The 18,363-nt window shown below is 34.6% G+C and overlaps 1 protein-coding gene across 3 annotated transcripts in view; it reads right to left on the bottom strand.

The window, feature by feature from the left end:
- Positions 1-226: 226 nt before the first annotated feature.
- Positions 227-18,363, bottom strand: part of FAM174A (family with sequence similarity 174 member A) — a 34,635-nt gene continuing 16,498 nt past the window's right edge. The window contains exons 2-3 of one of the 3 annotated variants that reach the window (XM_028093039.2): positions 15,239-15,373; positions 227-800 (exon numbers count right to left, since the gene is read on the bottom strand). In XM_028093039.2, the coding sequence (XP_027948840.1) occupies positions 797-800; positions 15,239-15,373 (139 nt within the window). In that variant the 3' untranslated portion in view covers positions 227-796. Of the gene's footprint in view, positions 801-13,092; positions 13,209-15,234; positions 15,374-18,363 lie in introns of those variants that run through there. The other 2 variants (XM_028093038.2, XM_028093040.1) reach the window with 2 other exon arrangements.

The following is an 18,363-nucleotide window of genomic DNA, read 5'->3' as shown; positions in this document are numbered from 1 at the left end:
ATAAATAAAATGGCTTTGAAATTCACCATTTCCTAAAATATCTAATCAAAGTAGGTATCTTAACAAGTTGCTAAATACAATAACCTTTTTTTGAAAAATTTTTCTAGAAACCATTAAAATACTTTTGTTAATATATAATTTTATACTCTTTGGATTTATTTTGTAAACATATTCTGTCTGTACCACTTTAAAGTCATTTTTAAATCATATTTATTTTTTTGCACAGAACTCATTTATTAATATCTAAAAAAACCAAATGCAAAGTAATAAAGTTGGCTTCTTTTTCCCACAAAAATGGGGAATACATCTCTGTAAAGAAATCTTAAATTATTTTTACACACCAGTTTGCTGCTGGGATTACAGTTTCAGCAAAAAACAATTAATGGGGAAAAAGAAAAACAACCAATGGGCAACCCTCCAAAAAAAAAAAAAAGAACCCAAACAAAACAACATTAACTGATTAATATATAAAATTGTTTACAATATGGTAAGCAAGAAACAGTAACTGATCAGAGAACACCCTGCTCTAAAGTAATTAGAGTAATTTTCACACAGATTTCTATTATAGTGCAGTTCACTGCCAACAACTCTGAGCCCATTAAGAGCACTTCTATACATACAAAGACATAACAAAATGATACAGTATTTACTGCAACAACAAATTAAAGTTTGTCATAATATATGTAACTTAAATACCCCCCCGCCCCCAGTGATAAAGTGGCTTCTTATTCCTTAAACATAGAAATTCTGCTCTTCATTGTAGAAAGATGAAGTCCTCTCATCAAAAGGCACATTCTTATCTGCAAGAAAAAAAAATAAAACAAAACTTGAAATAGTCATCCTGGAACAAATTTAAACATTTTAAAATATTCCCGAAGGTTTGGAGTGGCAGGAAGGTAATGACAGTATTTGAGGGAATTATAATGAATGGCACTGATAAAACACATGATTATTTTGCTTATATTAATTATATCAGATTCTATCTTTCGAAATATGATTCTAACATTTTCAAAGAGATTTGTGTGGGTAATTAAAAATTATTTCAGTCATACTAAAGTGATACCCTCATATAATATTCTTAATTGACTTAAGTAAACAATATAGTTATTTGTTTCTATAGTTTCTGTAAATACAATTCTTAACTGATTCTATTTCTAAACCCTCAGAAATGAGGATTTAATGAAAGCTGTGGGCCTAAAGTATACTCTGAAACAAACAAAAAAAATGTGTTTTTTTTTTTAATTTATTTATTTGAGAGAGAGAGCAAGCACACGTGTACCTGCACACACACCAGTGGGAGGGGCAGAGGGAGAGGGAGAAAGAATCCCAAGAAGACTCTGAACTGAGAGCAGGGGCTCCATCTCACGACCAGGAGATCACAACTTCAGCCAAAACCAAGAGTCCGACGCTTAACTGACTAAGCCATCCTGGTGCCCCCCCACAAAAATATTTTTAATATTTGTAATACAGTTTCAAAATGTATCCATAAAGAGGTTTTCCATAGGTTTGCCTATTTTCTTACTTTACTTACGAGTTTATGGTAATATGAGGTTATATTTTTATCACATACATCTTTATTGACCTTAATTCTAATTATACATCAGGCTGTACTGTTAATCTAAACCATAGGTTCCAAGAAACTTCTGCTAGTAAGAACCATTACAACAAAAAGTATTTAGAGTAAAAGAACAGCCAAAGTTGTGCAAATCTTACTAACTAAATAAATCTTTCTTTATAATCACCATTAACATTTAGAACTTCATTGGAGATATGAATAATACTCTCTTCTAATTTATTGTTTTATCTGAATCTTTAGTAAATAATCTAAAGCTAATGAAAGTCTAATATATTTTAATTTGAGGATAAATTTAAGTTTTTTAACAAAAATATTGAAGGTTATTAAAAAACAACGTAACTTAGTCCTCATTTTACACAACTCTTGTCCTTTGCATGACTGAAACTCTTGATCGTTTCGATAATGAATTTGTGGACTATGAAAAAAATTAGATTAATAAAACTTGCAGTTCCATTTAGCAGAGTAAGAACATAAAATGATAGGTACCTAATTCCCAACTGTAGCATTAAATAGACTTTTGAACTCAGACCACTTTTGAGAACCTAGGCAACATTTAACAATATTTATAAGATGTTTTGGAATCAAGAAGTACCTAGTACATGAACAATCTCTTAATGTACAGTTTCAGGAATGCATTTTAAGATTCATAATCAACCCCAAAACAGGTGAACATGTATACCTGTCTATTATTTTTCATATACCAAACATTTTATTGAACCTCTTTTTATTTTCCAGACCGTACAACCTGCTTTCCTACTTAGAATACTGCATTCCTTGAGTTGGGATTTCCTCAGAATTCCATTCCAGATGTTTCATCCTGCCTAACACTTATAATGTGCTATGCAGAACCACCATTCCCTAATTTCTTTGGCATGACTAAAGTACAGATCACCAACACTGAAGATGTTCTTTCTCTACATGCCCCATACGAAACAATTTTAACCTATCAAGAATCAAACCCATCATCTTCTAGCCTTAAACCTGGTCTTCCTCTGAACCCTCTTAACTCAAACAGTGGTAATGCAACCTACCTAGTCACCATTCCACTGGGGGAGGGGTGGATACCGAGGTCCTCTCTGCATTCTATTGAGTACTACTGTCTTGTCAGAGTTTTTCATTTTCTTCCCCTCCTAAACTAGCTTTTTCTTCTGTTTTGATGCCTCTCAAGTGAACAACTGAAACAACTTCAAAATATTAGACCTTAGTTTCTTCCCAACTCTAATTTTTTCATAGGCTCACTGGTTCCTTTTACTAGAACATATATCTCATGGAATCACTCCACTCCAAAGCAGTTGATGTTTATGACCATTTTCACAAATGGTAAAATTTATATCTTTAATATATATATTTTTAACATGGCCTTCTAGATCTGGCCCCAAATCTGACTGATTTTCCATGACCCTAGGACATAGCCTGTGTTCTAAAGAGGCTCACAACATACCACATGCACACACTCTCATACGGGGCATCCCTTGATGCATGCTTTAACTTCACATACAACTTTCCTTTATCATAAGGCTCTTATTTGAATAACTTACTAGTTTTAAAAGTAACTACAACTCAAATATCACCTCTTCAGTGAACTCTCCTATTTTCTACCCCAAACTCAGTTTCTCAGAGTTCTCACAGCAATTTGAAAAATGTGGAGCCTTAGCATAGTATGAGGAAAATAACCAAGGGTTACCAGTACCAGGAGAGGCAAAATTGTATAAGGCAGACTGGAGACTCAAAGAAGCTGGGAGACAGAGCCAGGAGTACATAGCATAATCCATGTGGACTTGTTAACAAGAGCCTCTTTTGGCAGAAGTGGCAGGACCAGAGGCTCAAGCCCCAAAACCAAGCAATAGAGTAAGGCTACCTTCTCGTATGGATAGACTATATTTCATAGTTTCTAAAATATATTTTCATATATTAACATCACTGACCTTGAGATGCATCTTCCAAATGATGGCAGGCATCTTAGAATTGCCATCAGACAGGCGGTAGTTACTACATAGTTGTCACTGCCTATATGTGCACAAAGTTGATCAAGCTCTTGGTACTGTTATCACTTCAACAGAATTATATGTGTTGTTGGTATTACAAGGAATGAGTTTAATGTTTGGAATGCCTTTAAAAAGATAATATCATGGTGCTCACTTCGGCAGCACATATACTAAAAAAAGATAATATCATGAATCATCACTGAAGCAAAAGTTACTGTATATGTACAAAGAAAAGAAAGTAGTAGGGTATAGTTTATTACTGGAACAATGGTGTGAATTCCATATTTTTCCAAGAAACAACCATGTCTTTAAAAATGAGAAGAGGTCCCAATGTCCCAGGTAGACAAAACTCTGCTAATTTCCGTTCTGAGAAACTATTACAAACCAAGAAATGCAGTGAAGGCAGAAGCAACTGCCAAATTCTTTAGAAGCAATGCAGAATGTAAAGGTATTGAGAAGCTGATATGTACAGTTCCTGCATTACATGAAATATCATATTATTTCATAATTGACTATTTTTTCTTTCTTAGTGTAACAGCTTAAAATTAATAATGTCTTAGATTAAATGGTACAAATCTCCACAGAACTTATATCACCTTAGAGTGAAGGGAGTAAGGGAAAGATGTATTATGTTTAAATTTTGAATTGACAATTTTTAAGCTGTAAATATCTACTGAAATTAAGAAGTTCAAGTTTTTCACCATTTAGAATTTAAGATCTAAAAAACTCTAAGAACATCACATCCTTGCTCAACCACATTCTATGGTATTGACATGGAGAACAAGTACAGACAAATCTATTTCAAATACAGTCTCATGTGAAGACAGGCATAGGTAACCACAATACTTAACGTCTTGATTTATTTAAAATAGGGTATGCAACATATTGGGCTGTGTGTGCTACTAAGTTTAACATTTACGTACATTTTTTAAAAAAAATGACATTCATTCAATCACCAAACATATACTGAGCTATGATTTGCCAGGAAAACTGCTTGATACTGGGGAAGATGGTGATGACAAAAAAGAAAAAAGAAGAAAAACAATAAACATAATTCCCTGCTCTTATTATAGAGCCACAAATACAGCATGGAAATCACTTAGAGGACAAAAAACCTTGGCCTAGAAAGGAAGTCTGAATTCTAGTACCATCCTGATCAATTATTTACTGGATAAGTCCTTCTTCTTCATAAGAATGGGATAAAACAGTTTCTAAGAGATTAAGCATGTCTTTTTATGGAAATCTTCAGGATGAAAACAGAAATCATTAGAGTCCAAGCTGAAAAAGCATTTAGAGATGCAGTCCAGTCACACAATTTGTCAGGTAACTTGGTAAGGAAGAAGAGCCAAGATTTGGGAGACTGAAGGAGGGAGATTGTTATCAATGCCAGAAGCTCAAGAAGTGCTTGAGTCTACATAATCATATTCTGCTGCTCCTTATTTTACCACAATACTTCTCAGTCATGATGATTTCGTCGCTGAAGTCTAAAGATTAGACCAGATGTCAAATGCTCTATTGTTCCACCATTTACAGAATTCCCACCGTGCTAAAAAAAAATAAAAGCTAATCTGTTTATGTTAAATTCCTATCTTACTGCTCTGTAAAACTGCTACTCATGAACAGTAATTCCTTAGAACTCATACCTTTATTCAGTGACCTCCAAACCCAAATATTTCTCTCTTACCAGCTGCCAAATTTAACCTTCAGAAAACATTCTGAATAGTCAGGGTGACATATTATAAACTGTCTATTCAACACTTATTATCTCCTTTTTGTTTGCTAATAAAATATTGACTTTTTGTTTGTTTGTGTTTCTGCTAAGCGAGGTGGGTAAAAGACTGTTGGGAAGAAGAGGGTAGTTCTGAGAAATTTTGATGTCCTGATAGAGACTGATGTGAGGTGAGTTCTTGCCTTCCAGGCTCTTGTTGCCTGAAACACAGATGCAATGGCTGAAATTACAGCAGCCATATAAGCAAGACAAGACAAGCATGAGGGAAGGTTGGAGAAAACTGCATAAACGTAGACCCTATGATCAAATAGCCATTGAATCAATACCAGGAGCCAATTACTACAGACTTCTTATGACATGAGAAAAATTCCTAAATTCAGAAAAAAACTTCTGTAATTCTATGTTCTTCATTAAAATAGACAAAAGTAAAAAAGTAGTAAAAAATAGTCAATCTTAGAGAAGCAGAGAGTAAATTGGTGGTTGCTGAGGTTTGAGAGGAGAGTGAAATGGGGAGTTGCTATTCAATGGGCATAAAGTTTGAGTTATGCAAGATGAGTAAGTTCTAGAGATTTGTCCGACAGCATTGCACTTATGGTTAATATTATATTGTACATCTAAAAATTTAAGAAGATAGATCTCATGTTAAGTATTCTTAATACAATAAAAAAAAAATCACCATGCTTTTCTGTGAGGTAAGGTGAATGTGAAGTTATTAATAAATTTTATGGAAACCTCAGTTTGAGTACTTTTCAAACCTCATGAATGTTCTGCCTCTTCATATTATACAATGATACACTGATTAAAAGAAAATACACTATTTTAAAGGATAACTTAAAAGCTTACTCAGAAGATCTTTATCAAAACAGCTACAAATCACATCAGGTTTGGAAACAAAACAAAACTGTACTAGTGGAGTCAAGAGTATTGATACTCTTTATTCACTTAAATAAATTTGCAAATAGATTCCTGGAGTTATGGCTTTTTTCCCCCTCTCCCAAGTTCTTTTAAAGATACAGTATCTAAGGATTTTAAAGAATGGATAGAGTATCTGTGGATTTTAAAGAATATTATAATGAGAACACTGGGAAAGTTTAATGGCATAATTGTGTTTATAACTTTTCTGTCCATAAACTTGAGATGTTTATCCCTGTATTGTCTTTAACCCTATTCACACATATCAACCTCATGGGTAGTTATGCTTTGCCTCCCATATCCATCTATCTCACCTTAGAGAAACTGCAATCCAAACAATCACGGAATATGAATCCTGAACAAAAGCAGTAAACATTTCATTAAATGGATCAACTGCTATATAAACAGAAATTTGTGATTTAATTGTTTTATAAGTTTTCATTTAATAGAATTAATTTAAACTAGATCAGTCAAACACTTTTGCTCCAGGTCTTTTCTGTCCAATATAACAGCCACTAGCCACATCTGGCAATTTATAGTAAAATTCAATACAATTAAAACTTCAGTTCCTCAGTCACACTAGTCACATTTCAAACGCCCAAGAGCCACATGTGGCTAGTAGCTATCAAATTAGACAGGACAACTCTAGATCGTGCAATGAGATGAGAAAATAGCATTAGCAAATAAAATTTGAGGTTACACAACATTTGTTAAAATAATACACAAATGATTCATGTTTTTTTTTTTAAAAGATTTTATTTATTTATTTGACAGAGAGAGACACAGTGAGAGAGGGAACACAAGCAGGGGGAGTGGGAGGGGGAGAAGCAGGCTTCCCGTGGAGCAGGAAGCCCAATGTGGGGCTCGATCCCAGGACCCTGGGATCATGACCTGAGCTGAAGGCAGACGCTTAATGACTGAGCCACCCAGGCACCCCATGATTCATGTTCTTAACTAATAAGCATATTGTGTGTGATGTCTAATTATTAATGGAGGAAGGCAAATTTTCTTCTAAGGCCACAGAAAAGTAAAACATACCAAAAAAAGAACAACATGAAGGTTCTTCACTACCTTTTATTACTTATTACCTCTATCATTCCAGTAATGACAAATACAGGATAATACACTTCAAGCAAAAAAGTACAGATGATCCTACTAGTAACACACCACTACACATCCTAAAATACCAATTTTTATCTAACATAAACATTAGTAATTGACACATTCCTACATTCTATTTATTTTGAATAACCTTAGTGTTTATTCTGATAATATTGTTAAGTTTCACATTGAAAGTAGTGTTTTAGAAATTAGAACTATTTTCAAATTGGAAACTGTTTGAATAAGATCTTTTTAATGAGTGTTTCTGGTTAAATATTTATATCAAATCTGCTTTCTAATTCTGATATGCTGATGTTAATAACCAGAAAATATTTTGTGGTCAAGTAACATTGAGCACAAATGTAATGAAGACATACAATATTAAATTTAATGAAGCAGAACAAAAGTAGCTAAAAAGCAAGTTTAGGTTTTAAAAATTACATTCTTGACAAAAATTACTACAATAGCCTTGAAGTGATGCTGTAAGTGTCAGCTTTTAGAAGCTGCTAGCAAGACTGTTAAAATGTCTTAAAGTGTACATCATCATAAAATACTAATAATTTTACGGTTCAGTAGAAATCAAACAGAATAGCAAGAGTATTGTTCCCATTTGTGGTTTTGTGTCATAAAGCACTGTTTTAAACTGTTTTAGGGACTGGTTATGAGTATTTGTTTCCAATATTTTTCTTTGAGAAAATTAAGGTAGTTTTTAGTCAGTATATGCTATCTAATTCCTCATCAGTTTTTCTATCGAAGAGGGCTGAAACACCCAAAAAAAGTTAGAGTTGACGTTTGTCTTTTTGTTTTATAAAATCTTTGTGCAAAATGTTTCAGTAACCAAACATAAGAAATTACCCCTAAAATACAAAATTAGGATGTCAATAGCAAATTTAAGAGAAATTTTATTAACCAAATTGCTCAAGTTATTTTTTTCACATTTGTACATTTTCCCAATTTGATTGCATTAACCTCAGTGCTTAAAATACTAGATATAGTGGTAATGGTGGTTAACTTCTCAGTATTTATTCAAACACAAATGATAATTCTGAGCTAATCATGGTACTTCCATTTTTCTTCCCAGGGTTTAATTTAGAAATGGCCACATGACCAATGATATGGAAAGCAAAAACAAACAAACAAAAAAGCCCAGCTCTGTTTAAAGTTTCTGGGGAAATTTTTCTCATTCCTAAGGAAGGTACACAAGAGAGCAAGTCCCTATCTTCCACTGAAAGTTACCATTCTAGGTATGATTATAGGAACTGCTGGCATCATCCTATTATCAGCCTAAAATAGAAGACAACACATGGTGTGCAGAACCAAGGGAATCCCAGGGCGCCTGGGTGGCTCAGTCGTTAAGCGTCTGCCTTCGGCTCAGGTCATGATCCCAGGGTCCTGGGATCAAGTCCCGCATCGGGCTCCCTGCTCTGCGGGAGGCCTGCTTCTCCCTCTCCCACTCCCCCTGCTTGTGCTCCCTCTCTCGCTGTGTCTCTCTCTCTCTGTCAAATAAATAAATAAAATCTTTAAAAAAAAAAAAAAAAAAAAAAGAACCAAGGGAATCCCAAAGAAAAGGAGACAGAGCCTTGATGCACTGTTTGGAGTCGGTCCTATCTGTGGCATACTATTACATGAAATAATACATTTCCTTGAAATTTAGATAAAACCATATATTGGCAGGTTCATATGGTTCCCTCTAATACAAAGAAACAGTGAAAATAATTACCCCAAATCCTAACTACCAACAACAATCATTAAAATTCTGATGTATTAAAAACCACAATAAAAACATTCCTCTCAGAAAGAGCTGACTACAAAAGGATGGTTTTATGCTGTGATAAAATTATAAGCAAGGAAATTCATTTGCCTCTCTGGAAATAACTTGCTTCCTGTTATTCTGTGGATAAAATCTGGAAAATAAAGAGGAACTAATTTTAGAAAGCACTTAAACAATGAAGGCAGCATCAGTAAGAGCTAATCCCACAAGAATTACCAGCAATTATACTATAAACTAGTATGATTCTGCACTGCAGTTGGCAAGGTAGGTATATCATAATATTTACATTCTTCACTTTTAGGGTCCTCATTTGCAAAATAAAGAGTAATAGCAAGAGCTGATATAGAAGACAGAATGAAGAGAATTTACAATTACTCTCTTTATAAAGGTATAAATCAAATATTTAAAAAAATGGAATTAAATTACAGCAGGAAGAGAAGCCCAAATTACTTCAACTCTCTGAGGCTCAGATTTCTTATCTTTAAAATAAGACCAAAAGGAACCACTTTACGCGACTGTCTAAATGATTCCATAATATACGTAAGGAGCCTAGCAGAGCATCTGTATATTCTGCACTCAAGTAGATACTTACTAACAAGTGACTATTATAATTGCTCCTAGTGTAGTTCTGTTACCCCACTATGTCCAGGCTCTTCCCTGGGCTCAGTGATAAGACCCCTGATCTTATCCTTCTAAAGACATCTACCAATATCTTCATCCATTCCCTTGGTTTTTTCCTACCATTTATATGGTAGGACTGCTGGGAAATCTTAGGTGGAAGTCCTCTTTCAGGGCCTAAAAATACCTTATAATACACTCTCCATATAAAAGTATTGATTTTCCCCCTTTATTGATGGGAGAAACAAATGGCATTAACCCTGATAATGTTACGTAAATCAGTCACAATAAGATCTATATGTATCTTTCCCACAGGATAAATTTGAAATGTTGACTAAATTGATGGCATAATGCATGTTTAATCTCTAATACTAACATTAGAAAATCAGAGAGAGTCTTGCCCAATGAATCAGCTTCAAATGAAGCAGCAGAGTTCAGACTGTATATCTTAACACAGACAATAATCTCTAAGCTTCAGATGGTAAAAGAAATATAAACACACCTCTATGAAACTGTTGTCAGTAGCAGAAAATGACTGTTTTCTACAATAAGACTGTCACAGAAAAGAAATGTATATACCTTCCCCTAAGTAAGAGTCACAAAAACGGGTCTGCAAATGCAGACTATGAAAAAAATCAAAGCAGAGGTCTAGAATCAGTGTAGGTGTTATTTAAATGATGTTTAATACTGGGTGAGGAAGAATAAAAAGAACACAGAAAAACTGTTTGCTTCTCAGTGTACTGAAATATCCATCTTATTCCTTCATTTTAAAAGAGACAAAAGTAGGTCTGCCCTAGAGAAGAACATTACCCCTGATTTTGGCAAGGTCAAAAACCAGTAAAGGGGAATCCCAACTCTTGCCAAAATGTCTTTGTTCTGTATTTCTGGCCTATGTATATATACTAGATTGTTAACTAAAATGGGGATGGGCATTTCGCCCAATTTTGTTCACCACCATATCCCCATAGCTTAGTAGAGTATTTGGGGACAAATGGCAGGCAGTTTATCACTGTTTTTAATGAAAAAAAATGAATCCATGCAATTTGCTAGGTCTACTGGGATGCCTCATAGTCACCTCTCAATTTCATGGTTGAAACTGATTCACACCTTTTGACCTATAATCCCAGTTCTAGAAATTTACCCTGAAAATGCACCTGCAACAATACAAAAATACATATGCACAAGGTTATTCATTGAAGTATAATTTGAAAACTACCTACATGTCAAAGTGTAGGCAATGGACTGAATAAACGAAGGTACCTACACACCATGGGATACTATGCAGCTGTTAAAAATGAAAAATATCTCTATGAACTTATACAGCATGACTTACAGGAGATATTACAAAGTGCAACAAAAAAATATAAAAGAACATATATTGTATGTTACCTCTTGTATAAGAAAGAAAATTGTTAAGAAATACATATTTCTGCCAACTTTTATCCAAAGATCCACAGGGAAGATAAACCAGATAAATAATGAAAGTGATTACCTACAAGGGGTGAGGTGGTGAGAATGGAGAGGAAAGAATACAAGAGAGAATGATACTTCTTTGAGTGTATGTGTGTGGATAATATTCAAAAAAAATGTGTATAGTTTTTAATTTTGGAAGCATGTTAGTATATTTCATATTAAAAATGATAATGACAATGGGAAGGGGAGGAAAAAATCTAAAACAGAAAGCAAGTTCCAATGACTTCAATTACATTTCAAATAATTATGATAAACACACTGAAGAGGGAGGAGGAATCAAGGCCGAATCACTTACATATCTAATAATATAATCTCAGTCTTGGGCAAGATGGTGTTGTGAGGAGAAAACTAACAAATCCTAAACCTTCCTAGAAGGCTTGTTTATTTTAGTGCCATAGGCAAAGCGATTCTGAAACTGTATTAGTTTTATTACAGAATTGAGTAAATAAGTAAATGCTGATGTTGGGATCCAGAAGATTGTTGGAAGTCATTCTCATGACGGAACAAAGAGAATGCAACTATGGAAAAGGAAGAAGGCAAGAAAGAACACAGTGGCAATAGACCAGCAAGGTAGAATGGGAGGTCTGAAGAAATACTATGTAAAGTATGCATATATATGTGAATATGCATGTATATGGGCATGCGTGTGTGTGTGCACGTATACATACATTTCATAGACCTGTCTGCTGAAGGGGCCAAGAAGTAAGGACACACTTTAGTAACAAAGAGCTCACTTAGTGCCCACTCAAAGAAACCAAGGCTCTTTGGAGAAATGGCTAATTCCATCACTAGGGCAGGGTAGGTAAAAATGAGCCTGGAACATCTTGCTAGGCCAGAATGTGAGGAACTGCTTTAAAAAAAAAAAAAAAAAAATGGAAGTTGGGCACCTGGGTGGCTCAGTTGGTTAAGTGACTGCCTTCGGCTCAGGTCATGATCCTGGAGTCCCGGGATCGAGTCCCGCATCGGACTCCCTGCTCAGCAGGGAGTCTGCTTCTCCCTCTGACCCTCTTCCCTCTCGTGCTCTCTATCTCTCATTCTCTCTCTCTCAAATAAATAAATAAAATCTTTAAAAAAAAAATGGAAGCAAGTAACAAGGGCACAGAAGCCAGCTTGAAGAGGCTCTCTCTGGCAAGGACAGCAATGAAAAAGAAGAAAAATCATGACTCCATACTGTCAATAGTTAGATAAATGAATACAGAAGGAATGAGGGGGAGCTCTTGCTTATACTACAATATCAATGCTGATTGGTAAATATGGAGGAAATGTTGAAGCTGGAAAATTATTATTTTGCAACTATCACAGTGAAGATTAGATCAGGCAAGAATCAAGACTAATGACTGCTAAACTTAGGGGAAAATTTTGATAAAAGTAGAATATTTTCATGATTTTAAAATGTCTTATTAGTTGCAATGGGGAAAAAATAGTAACATACTAAAGAAACGGGGCAAAACCTTAAGCAGGTGCATCAAAATTACTACTGCTAAGAAAGAAGGGCACTGTGTGTCTCCAGATAGGATACCCTGAGAAAGACATGTCATGATCTATACGGTATTTCAGGTAAGAATTCATAACTTGAATCTAATTATAAGGAAACATGAGAACATTAGGTAAATATAAAATGAGGAATATGCATTCTTCTGTATCTATAAGATAGGAAAAAAGCACACAAGAGAACAAATGAAGTAAAATGTCAGTAAATCTAGATTTAAGAATAATAGGATATTCTCTGTACTATTTTTATTCTTATAACTATTCTGAAGCTCTGAAATTATTCCCAAACAAAAGGCAAATTTTTTCTAAAGTAATGTACAAATATGTGATCTTTGAGAAAAAAAATCAACATAGGAGGATATAGAAGGACAAGTGAAAATGAAAACTGTCAACCTCCCAATCTCACCTTTTCACAACTAGAAGTTAAGCTTCACAAAGTCAGGATGTTTTTCTTTTTCTTTTCTGTTTTGTGGCTGTAGTGTATCCCAAGTGGCCAGATCAATGCCAGACATTCAACAGTTGCTATATAAATAGCTGCTCCATCATTCATTTCTTGGATGAGTGAATAAATGAATGAATGAATGAATAGGTAAGCACTGTTTATTTGCTGTTCTTACTTTAAACATATCTATATTAAAGTTCTAAGTCTTTTTTTTTTTTAAATATATGGGGTCATACTACTAAAAATCTGAAGATGATGCCATTATCACTGATATCATTGATAATTATCATTACCCCCGAAACATGCTTCTCCATTATTGTAACCATTTCTCTCTCCTTTACCCTCCAAACAAAATTACTAAATTTTGTTCATAATATTTTTCAAAGTCTCTTTAATAATTTACTCCTTTCTATTTCTCTTGCTATCACTCTGGTGTTGGCCACCCCATGTACTTGTACCATCTAACTGGTCTTCCTGGTTACCTTACTCCTTATCTTGCTTTACTCCAATCTATGTAATCTTCAAAACACAACTTTGATTATGTCTCCTTGTCTTAAAATTTTCCAAGTGGCTTTTCATAATCTGTTGAGTGACTTCTCACTGACTGCCATGGATCATGATCTGCCTTTTGATTCTCTGTCCTGCCTTATCCATCACTCTTATTTTTGCATTCAAAGCTCAAAAATTATTCATTCCCTCATTCATTTATTCTCACAGATATTAATATAGCATCTATTTAACTTCTTTTAGTTCCTTGAATACTCTACACTCTCTTTTGCTTCTGGTACTTTGTTACCTGCTGTTCTCTCTCCAACCCCCACCCCTATATCCACTTTTAATTTTGCTAATTTCTACTCATTTAAGGTCTCAATTAACATATCATGTCCAAGAGGTGTTTATGGACCATTAGTTTTTGGTTATTTGTTCTATGTCCCCACTACAAGTTACATATCACCCTATGCTTATTTTGTTTATTAAGTAACTCTGATTAATGTCTAGCTCCCTAATAGAACACATAATTCATGAAAAGTGAATGTGAGGAACTACTTTAAAAAAAAAAGAGAGGGTAACTATTGGAGAAAGGTCTGTGATGAGGCAGGCTGCAAAATAAAAGATAACTACAGGTAATTTAATCTCATGGAAATCATTCCCTTCTTTATGTGCCTCCTACATTCCCTGGTCTGTCCCTCTCGTCCTTCATCTCTTCTACGCCAACTTTCCCACTAATACAAGAAGTATTATTCCACAACACAAATCTGATTATCTCATTAGATACTCTCCACACAAACAACACAAATGGTTCTCCAATAACATCAGTGTAATACCAAACTCTTTAACAGATTGTAAAACTCTACATATTTCCCTCAAAAACCAACCAACCAACCAACAAACAAAAAACCTTGCAGATCCCTATGTTCTGCCAGAGCTGATCCTCCCAACCTTGCATGTATAAAAAGCCAAGATTTCTGTACTCATGGTATTTGTTGCACCTGATTGTGGACTCTAGTTTTCCTTTAGCCAAATAGTCTCCCCTCTGTTTCAACATGTCTTTCCCTACTAAGTGGAATCTTTATTACCTCCTTTCCTTATCCCATTTGCTTTGAAACTAAATCTATAACCATGTAATTCTGCTTATACAAATCTCTTAGGAACGGTCTTAACACTCAGCAAGAACAGATCTGAGAATAGATAACGCAGCTATACTAGCAGACCATCAGTCCCACAATTTTGAGTGAAAGCATGATTTACAAATAGAGGAGCACAGACTAAAATCAAAATATCTTCAGAATGCAAAAAGAAAATCAATTTTTTACTAATATTTCTCTCTCTCACACACACATAAAAACTTACTACATATTACTTGTCAGTATGTAGCAGTTAAAAGGACAAAGCTCTGCAAGGAGAACTATAATACAGATTTCTTTTTGGAATGGTATTCTATTATTTATACCTATTTTAGCAAAGCAATATGCATGTGAGCTATTGGTTGGGTAGCACAAAAACTTCATTAAATAGAACCAAATAAAATCTGTTAGGATACAAACTGCTAAATGAAATACTGTATTTTTTCTACTTTATTTACTTATCAAGGACTTGCCTCCCTAATTCATGGAATGAAACTGCCCAACACTTTACTTACCTTCGAGGATGATTGGCATCAAACAAAGTGTTATCATCATCCTCATCATCTTGTTCTAAAGGTGTCAACTCCATGTTTTCTATGTTAGTGTCCAAAACTCCGTATCTCCTAGTCTTTCGGTTTCTTCTTCTCATCCTATTAAATAGAACATATTAATAATAAATAAAAATTATTTGAATATGGCATAGATGATCCTTACTTTATATTTATTTAAACTAAAAATAAATTATCCCTCTGTGGCTGACATCAGAGGCACTCAATATCAGAATGACTACATTTCAGAAATGTAAATGATTTACTACGTAGGATTATTTATGAAACAAAATCTATCCTACTTGTTGTGTACCATTTCTTCCGTCTGACCTACTCCCTTCTCTATCAGCTTATGGTATGGACAGATAAATCTTTAAGGAACCGTACGTTCACTGAAGCCTTCTATTCCAGCCTTTCCCCTACCTTACCCATGCCTTCTTACCACTGTGCAGTATTAGGTACTTTCTGTCCCACTAAGAAACTATTATGTATATACATGTTCAAATTCTGCACTAAGTAGCTTACAAACCTGGCTACATGTCAGAATCACCCTTGGTATATTAGTCCTTATCTCCACATAATTAAATCAGAGTTTCCAAGGAGAAGGAACTAAGCAGAATCACAATCATCTAGGAATTTATTAGAAATGCAAATCTTCATGCCCACTCAGACCTAGTAAATGACAAATGCTGAACTTGGGGCCCAGAAACCCGTGTTTTAACAAACACTTCTTGTCAGTATGATGCACTGCTAAAGTTTCAGAACCACTGCTCTAGAGAAATGAAAATATTTCAGGGTGCTAAACATTAATCATTATTTGAATACATAACAAAGTCTCTCTGACTTAGAATCATACTCTATGCTTTTCTCTCAAATAACTTTTTTCTTCACATTATTTACCTCAATTTGCATTTATATTTGCTTATGTATATGGTTATTTGAGTGTTTATTTGCCTCTCTCCCACTAAGTTCCATGAGTGGAACTTGCATGTCTTGTTCACCACTGTATTACTACTTTGTAGCAGTGTCTGATTAAGATGCTCTTTAAATATTTATTCAGGGTCTGAGTGAAATCATATTCTAGCTCAGTGCTCCAAATCTGACCCTACAATGCCTAAGTTACCACCAATGAAATAACCTCAAATCCACACACAAGAAAATGTATTTTACACAAATGTCTATGGGAGATTAAGAACAAAATAGAAGATATTTCAGTAAGTAACAACATAAAAGTTTACTTAAATGTTTCTGGGTCACTTTATTCGATGTAACAAGTGTGATAATAAAAACCATGACTACAGGGCCAACTGTAAAGAGCTAAAGTTTCTACATATGTGACTGTGGGGATCCCCCTGGGAGACAAACTGTCCTACACATACATACATATAATACACAGATACATATAAACACATGCTCAAGAGATATTTGAGTTGGGGCGCCTGGGTGGCTCAGTCATTAAGCATCTGCCTTCGGCTCAGGTCATGATCCCGGGGTCCTGGGATTGAGCCCCGCATTGGGCTTCCTGCTCAGTGGGAGGCCTGCTTCTCCCTCTCCCACTCCCCCTGCTTGCGTTCCCTCTCTCGCTGTGTCTCTCTCTGTCAAATAAATGAATAAAATTTTTAAAATCAACAACAAAAAACAGAGCATAGAAAGCAGAAAAGACCAATAAAATGAAGAGTTTTTTTGTTTTGTTTTTTTTTTAAAGAGATATTTGAGTTTTAGTAAGCAACAGGCATTGTGCTAGCTTCTGAGTGTAAAGTACCTGGTCTCAGTGGTGAAAATTTAGAAAACTACACTAAGCATAGATAAAAACCAAGTAAGCTTCCACTAGTTACTGCCTATAGATCTATCTATATACCTACCCAAAGGCACTGAACAGTAAACAAGAGGTTAAAGTATAGTATTTAAAACTACAAATGTAACCAATGTAAGAGTTAATACTAATGTTAAGACTTAAAAAAAAAAAAAAAATGGCACTAAGAAGTATAAGCTAGTCTTTATATAGTGAGAACTTAAATGTTTAGGTTGTTACATTAACAAGTACATATATGTGTGCATGTTTGTGCACATTCACACATACTCACACCCTATGTAGATCAGAAATCTAAACTTTTTCTGCAAAGGATCAAATAGTAAATATTACAGACTCTAAAGATCACATATGGTCTCTTGCCACATATTCACCTTAATTTTTTGTTTTTAGTTTGGTTTTTTTACAACCCTTCAAAAATGTAAAAAAAAAAAAAAAAAAAATCTTGGTTCCTAGGTCTTAAAAAAATAGGTCAGTGAACCAGATCTGGCTGATGGGCCATAGTGTACCAACCTGTGATTTAGACTTCTGAAAGTAATTCACAGAAAAACTAAGAACATAAAAATACTGACCCTGGAAGTAGGAATAAAAAGGTCCAGGGGATTATAGTTCACCATTAGTCCTTTTGAACCACATAACTGAATAACATCTTCAAGCATTCCTTTGGTTTAAAAAAGTGAATACACAAGAGTGAGCGAAGCCACTTGGCAGTCTAAGTTAAGGATATTCAGAGTTAGAATTTCTCCTCTTCCCTTTTGCCAGGCTTTCACTCAAGTTTTTACACCATATATGGCTTTCCAAACATTCTCGCATTTTCAGTGAACAAAGAAGAAATTAATATCATGTGAATCATTTTTGGAAAAAACAAGATCCTCCCGGGTCATATACTATATATCAAGTATCAATATGCCAATAACCTAGTCATTGCCAGTCACAGGATACCCTGGCAAGTCTTAAAAAAGAAAAGGATACAAACATAGACCTTAAGGACTTTTGCAATTTCATCTCAGCTGACATTGTTCTCCACTCCCAAGGTCTTCATCCTCTCTTGAATGAATTCCCAAACTTTCAGTGAATGGCTAATCTGGCTAGCAATGCTATTTTCTCTATCTTTGTATAGTGCCAATGTTTGCATCAGTGTGAGCACTTTGTTATTTATTCTAGCTTGCACTCTCCTTTAATCATTTATATAAATGCTGTCTTCCAAACATGAATGCAAGCTCTTTAAAAACAAGAACCTATTTCATATATGCAGAAGGTACATTATTGGGCACCAAATAAG

This window comes from Eumetopias jubatus, unplaced genomic scaffold (genome assembly GCF_037043125.1).
Source record: "Eumetopias jubatus isolate StellerSeaLion01/CBP00866 unplaced genomic scaffold, mEumJub1_p1.0 scaffold_5, whole genome shotgun sequence".
Lineage (NCBI taxonomy): Eukaryota > Metazoa > Chordata > Mammalia > Carnivora > Otariidae > Eumetopias > Eumetopias jubatus.
Note: the sequence above shows the minus strand (reverse complement) of the source record. Positions and strands in the feature narration are given on the sequence as shown.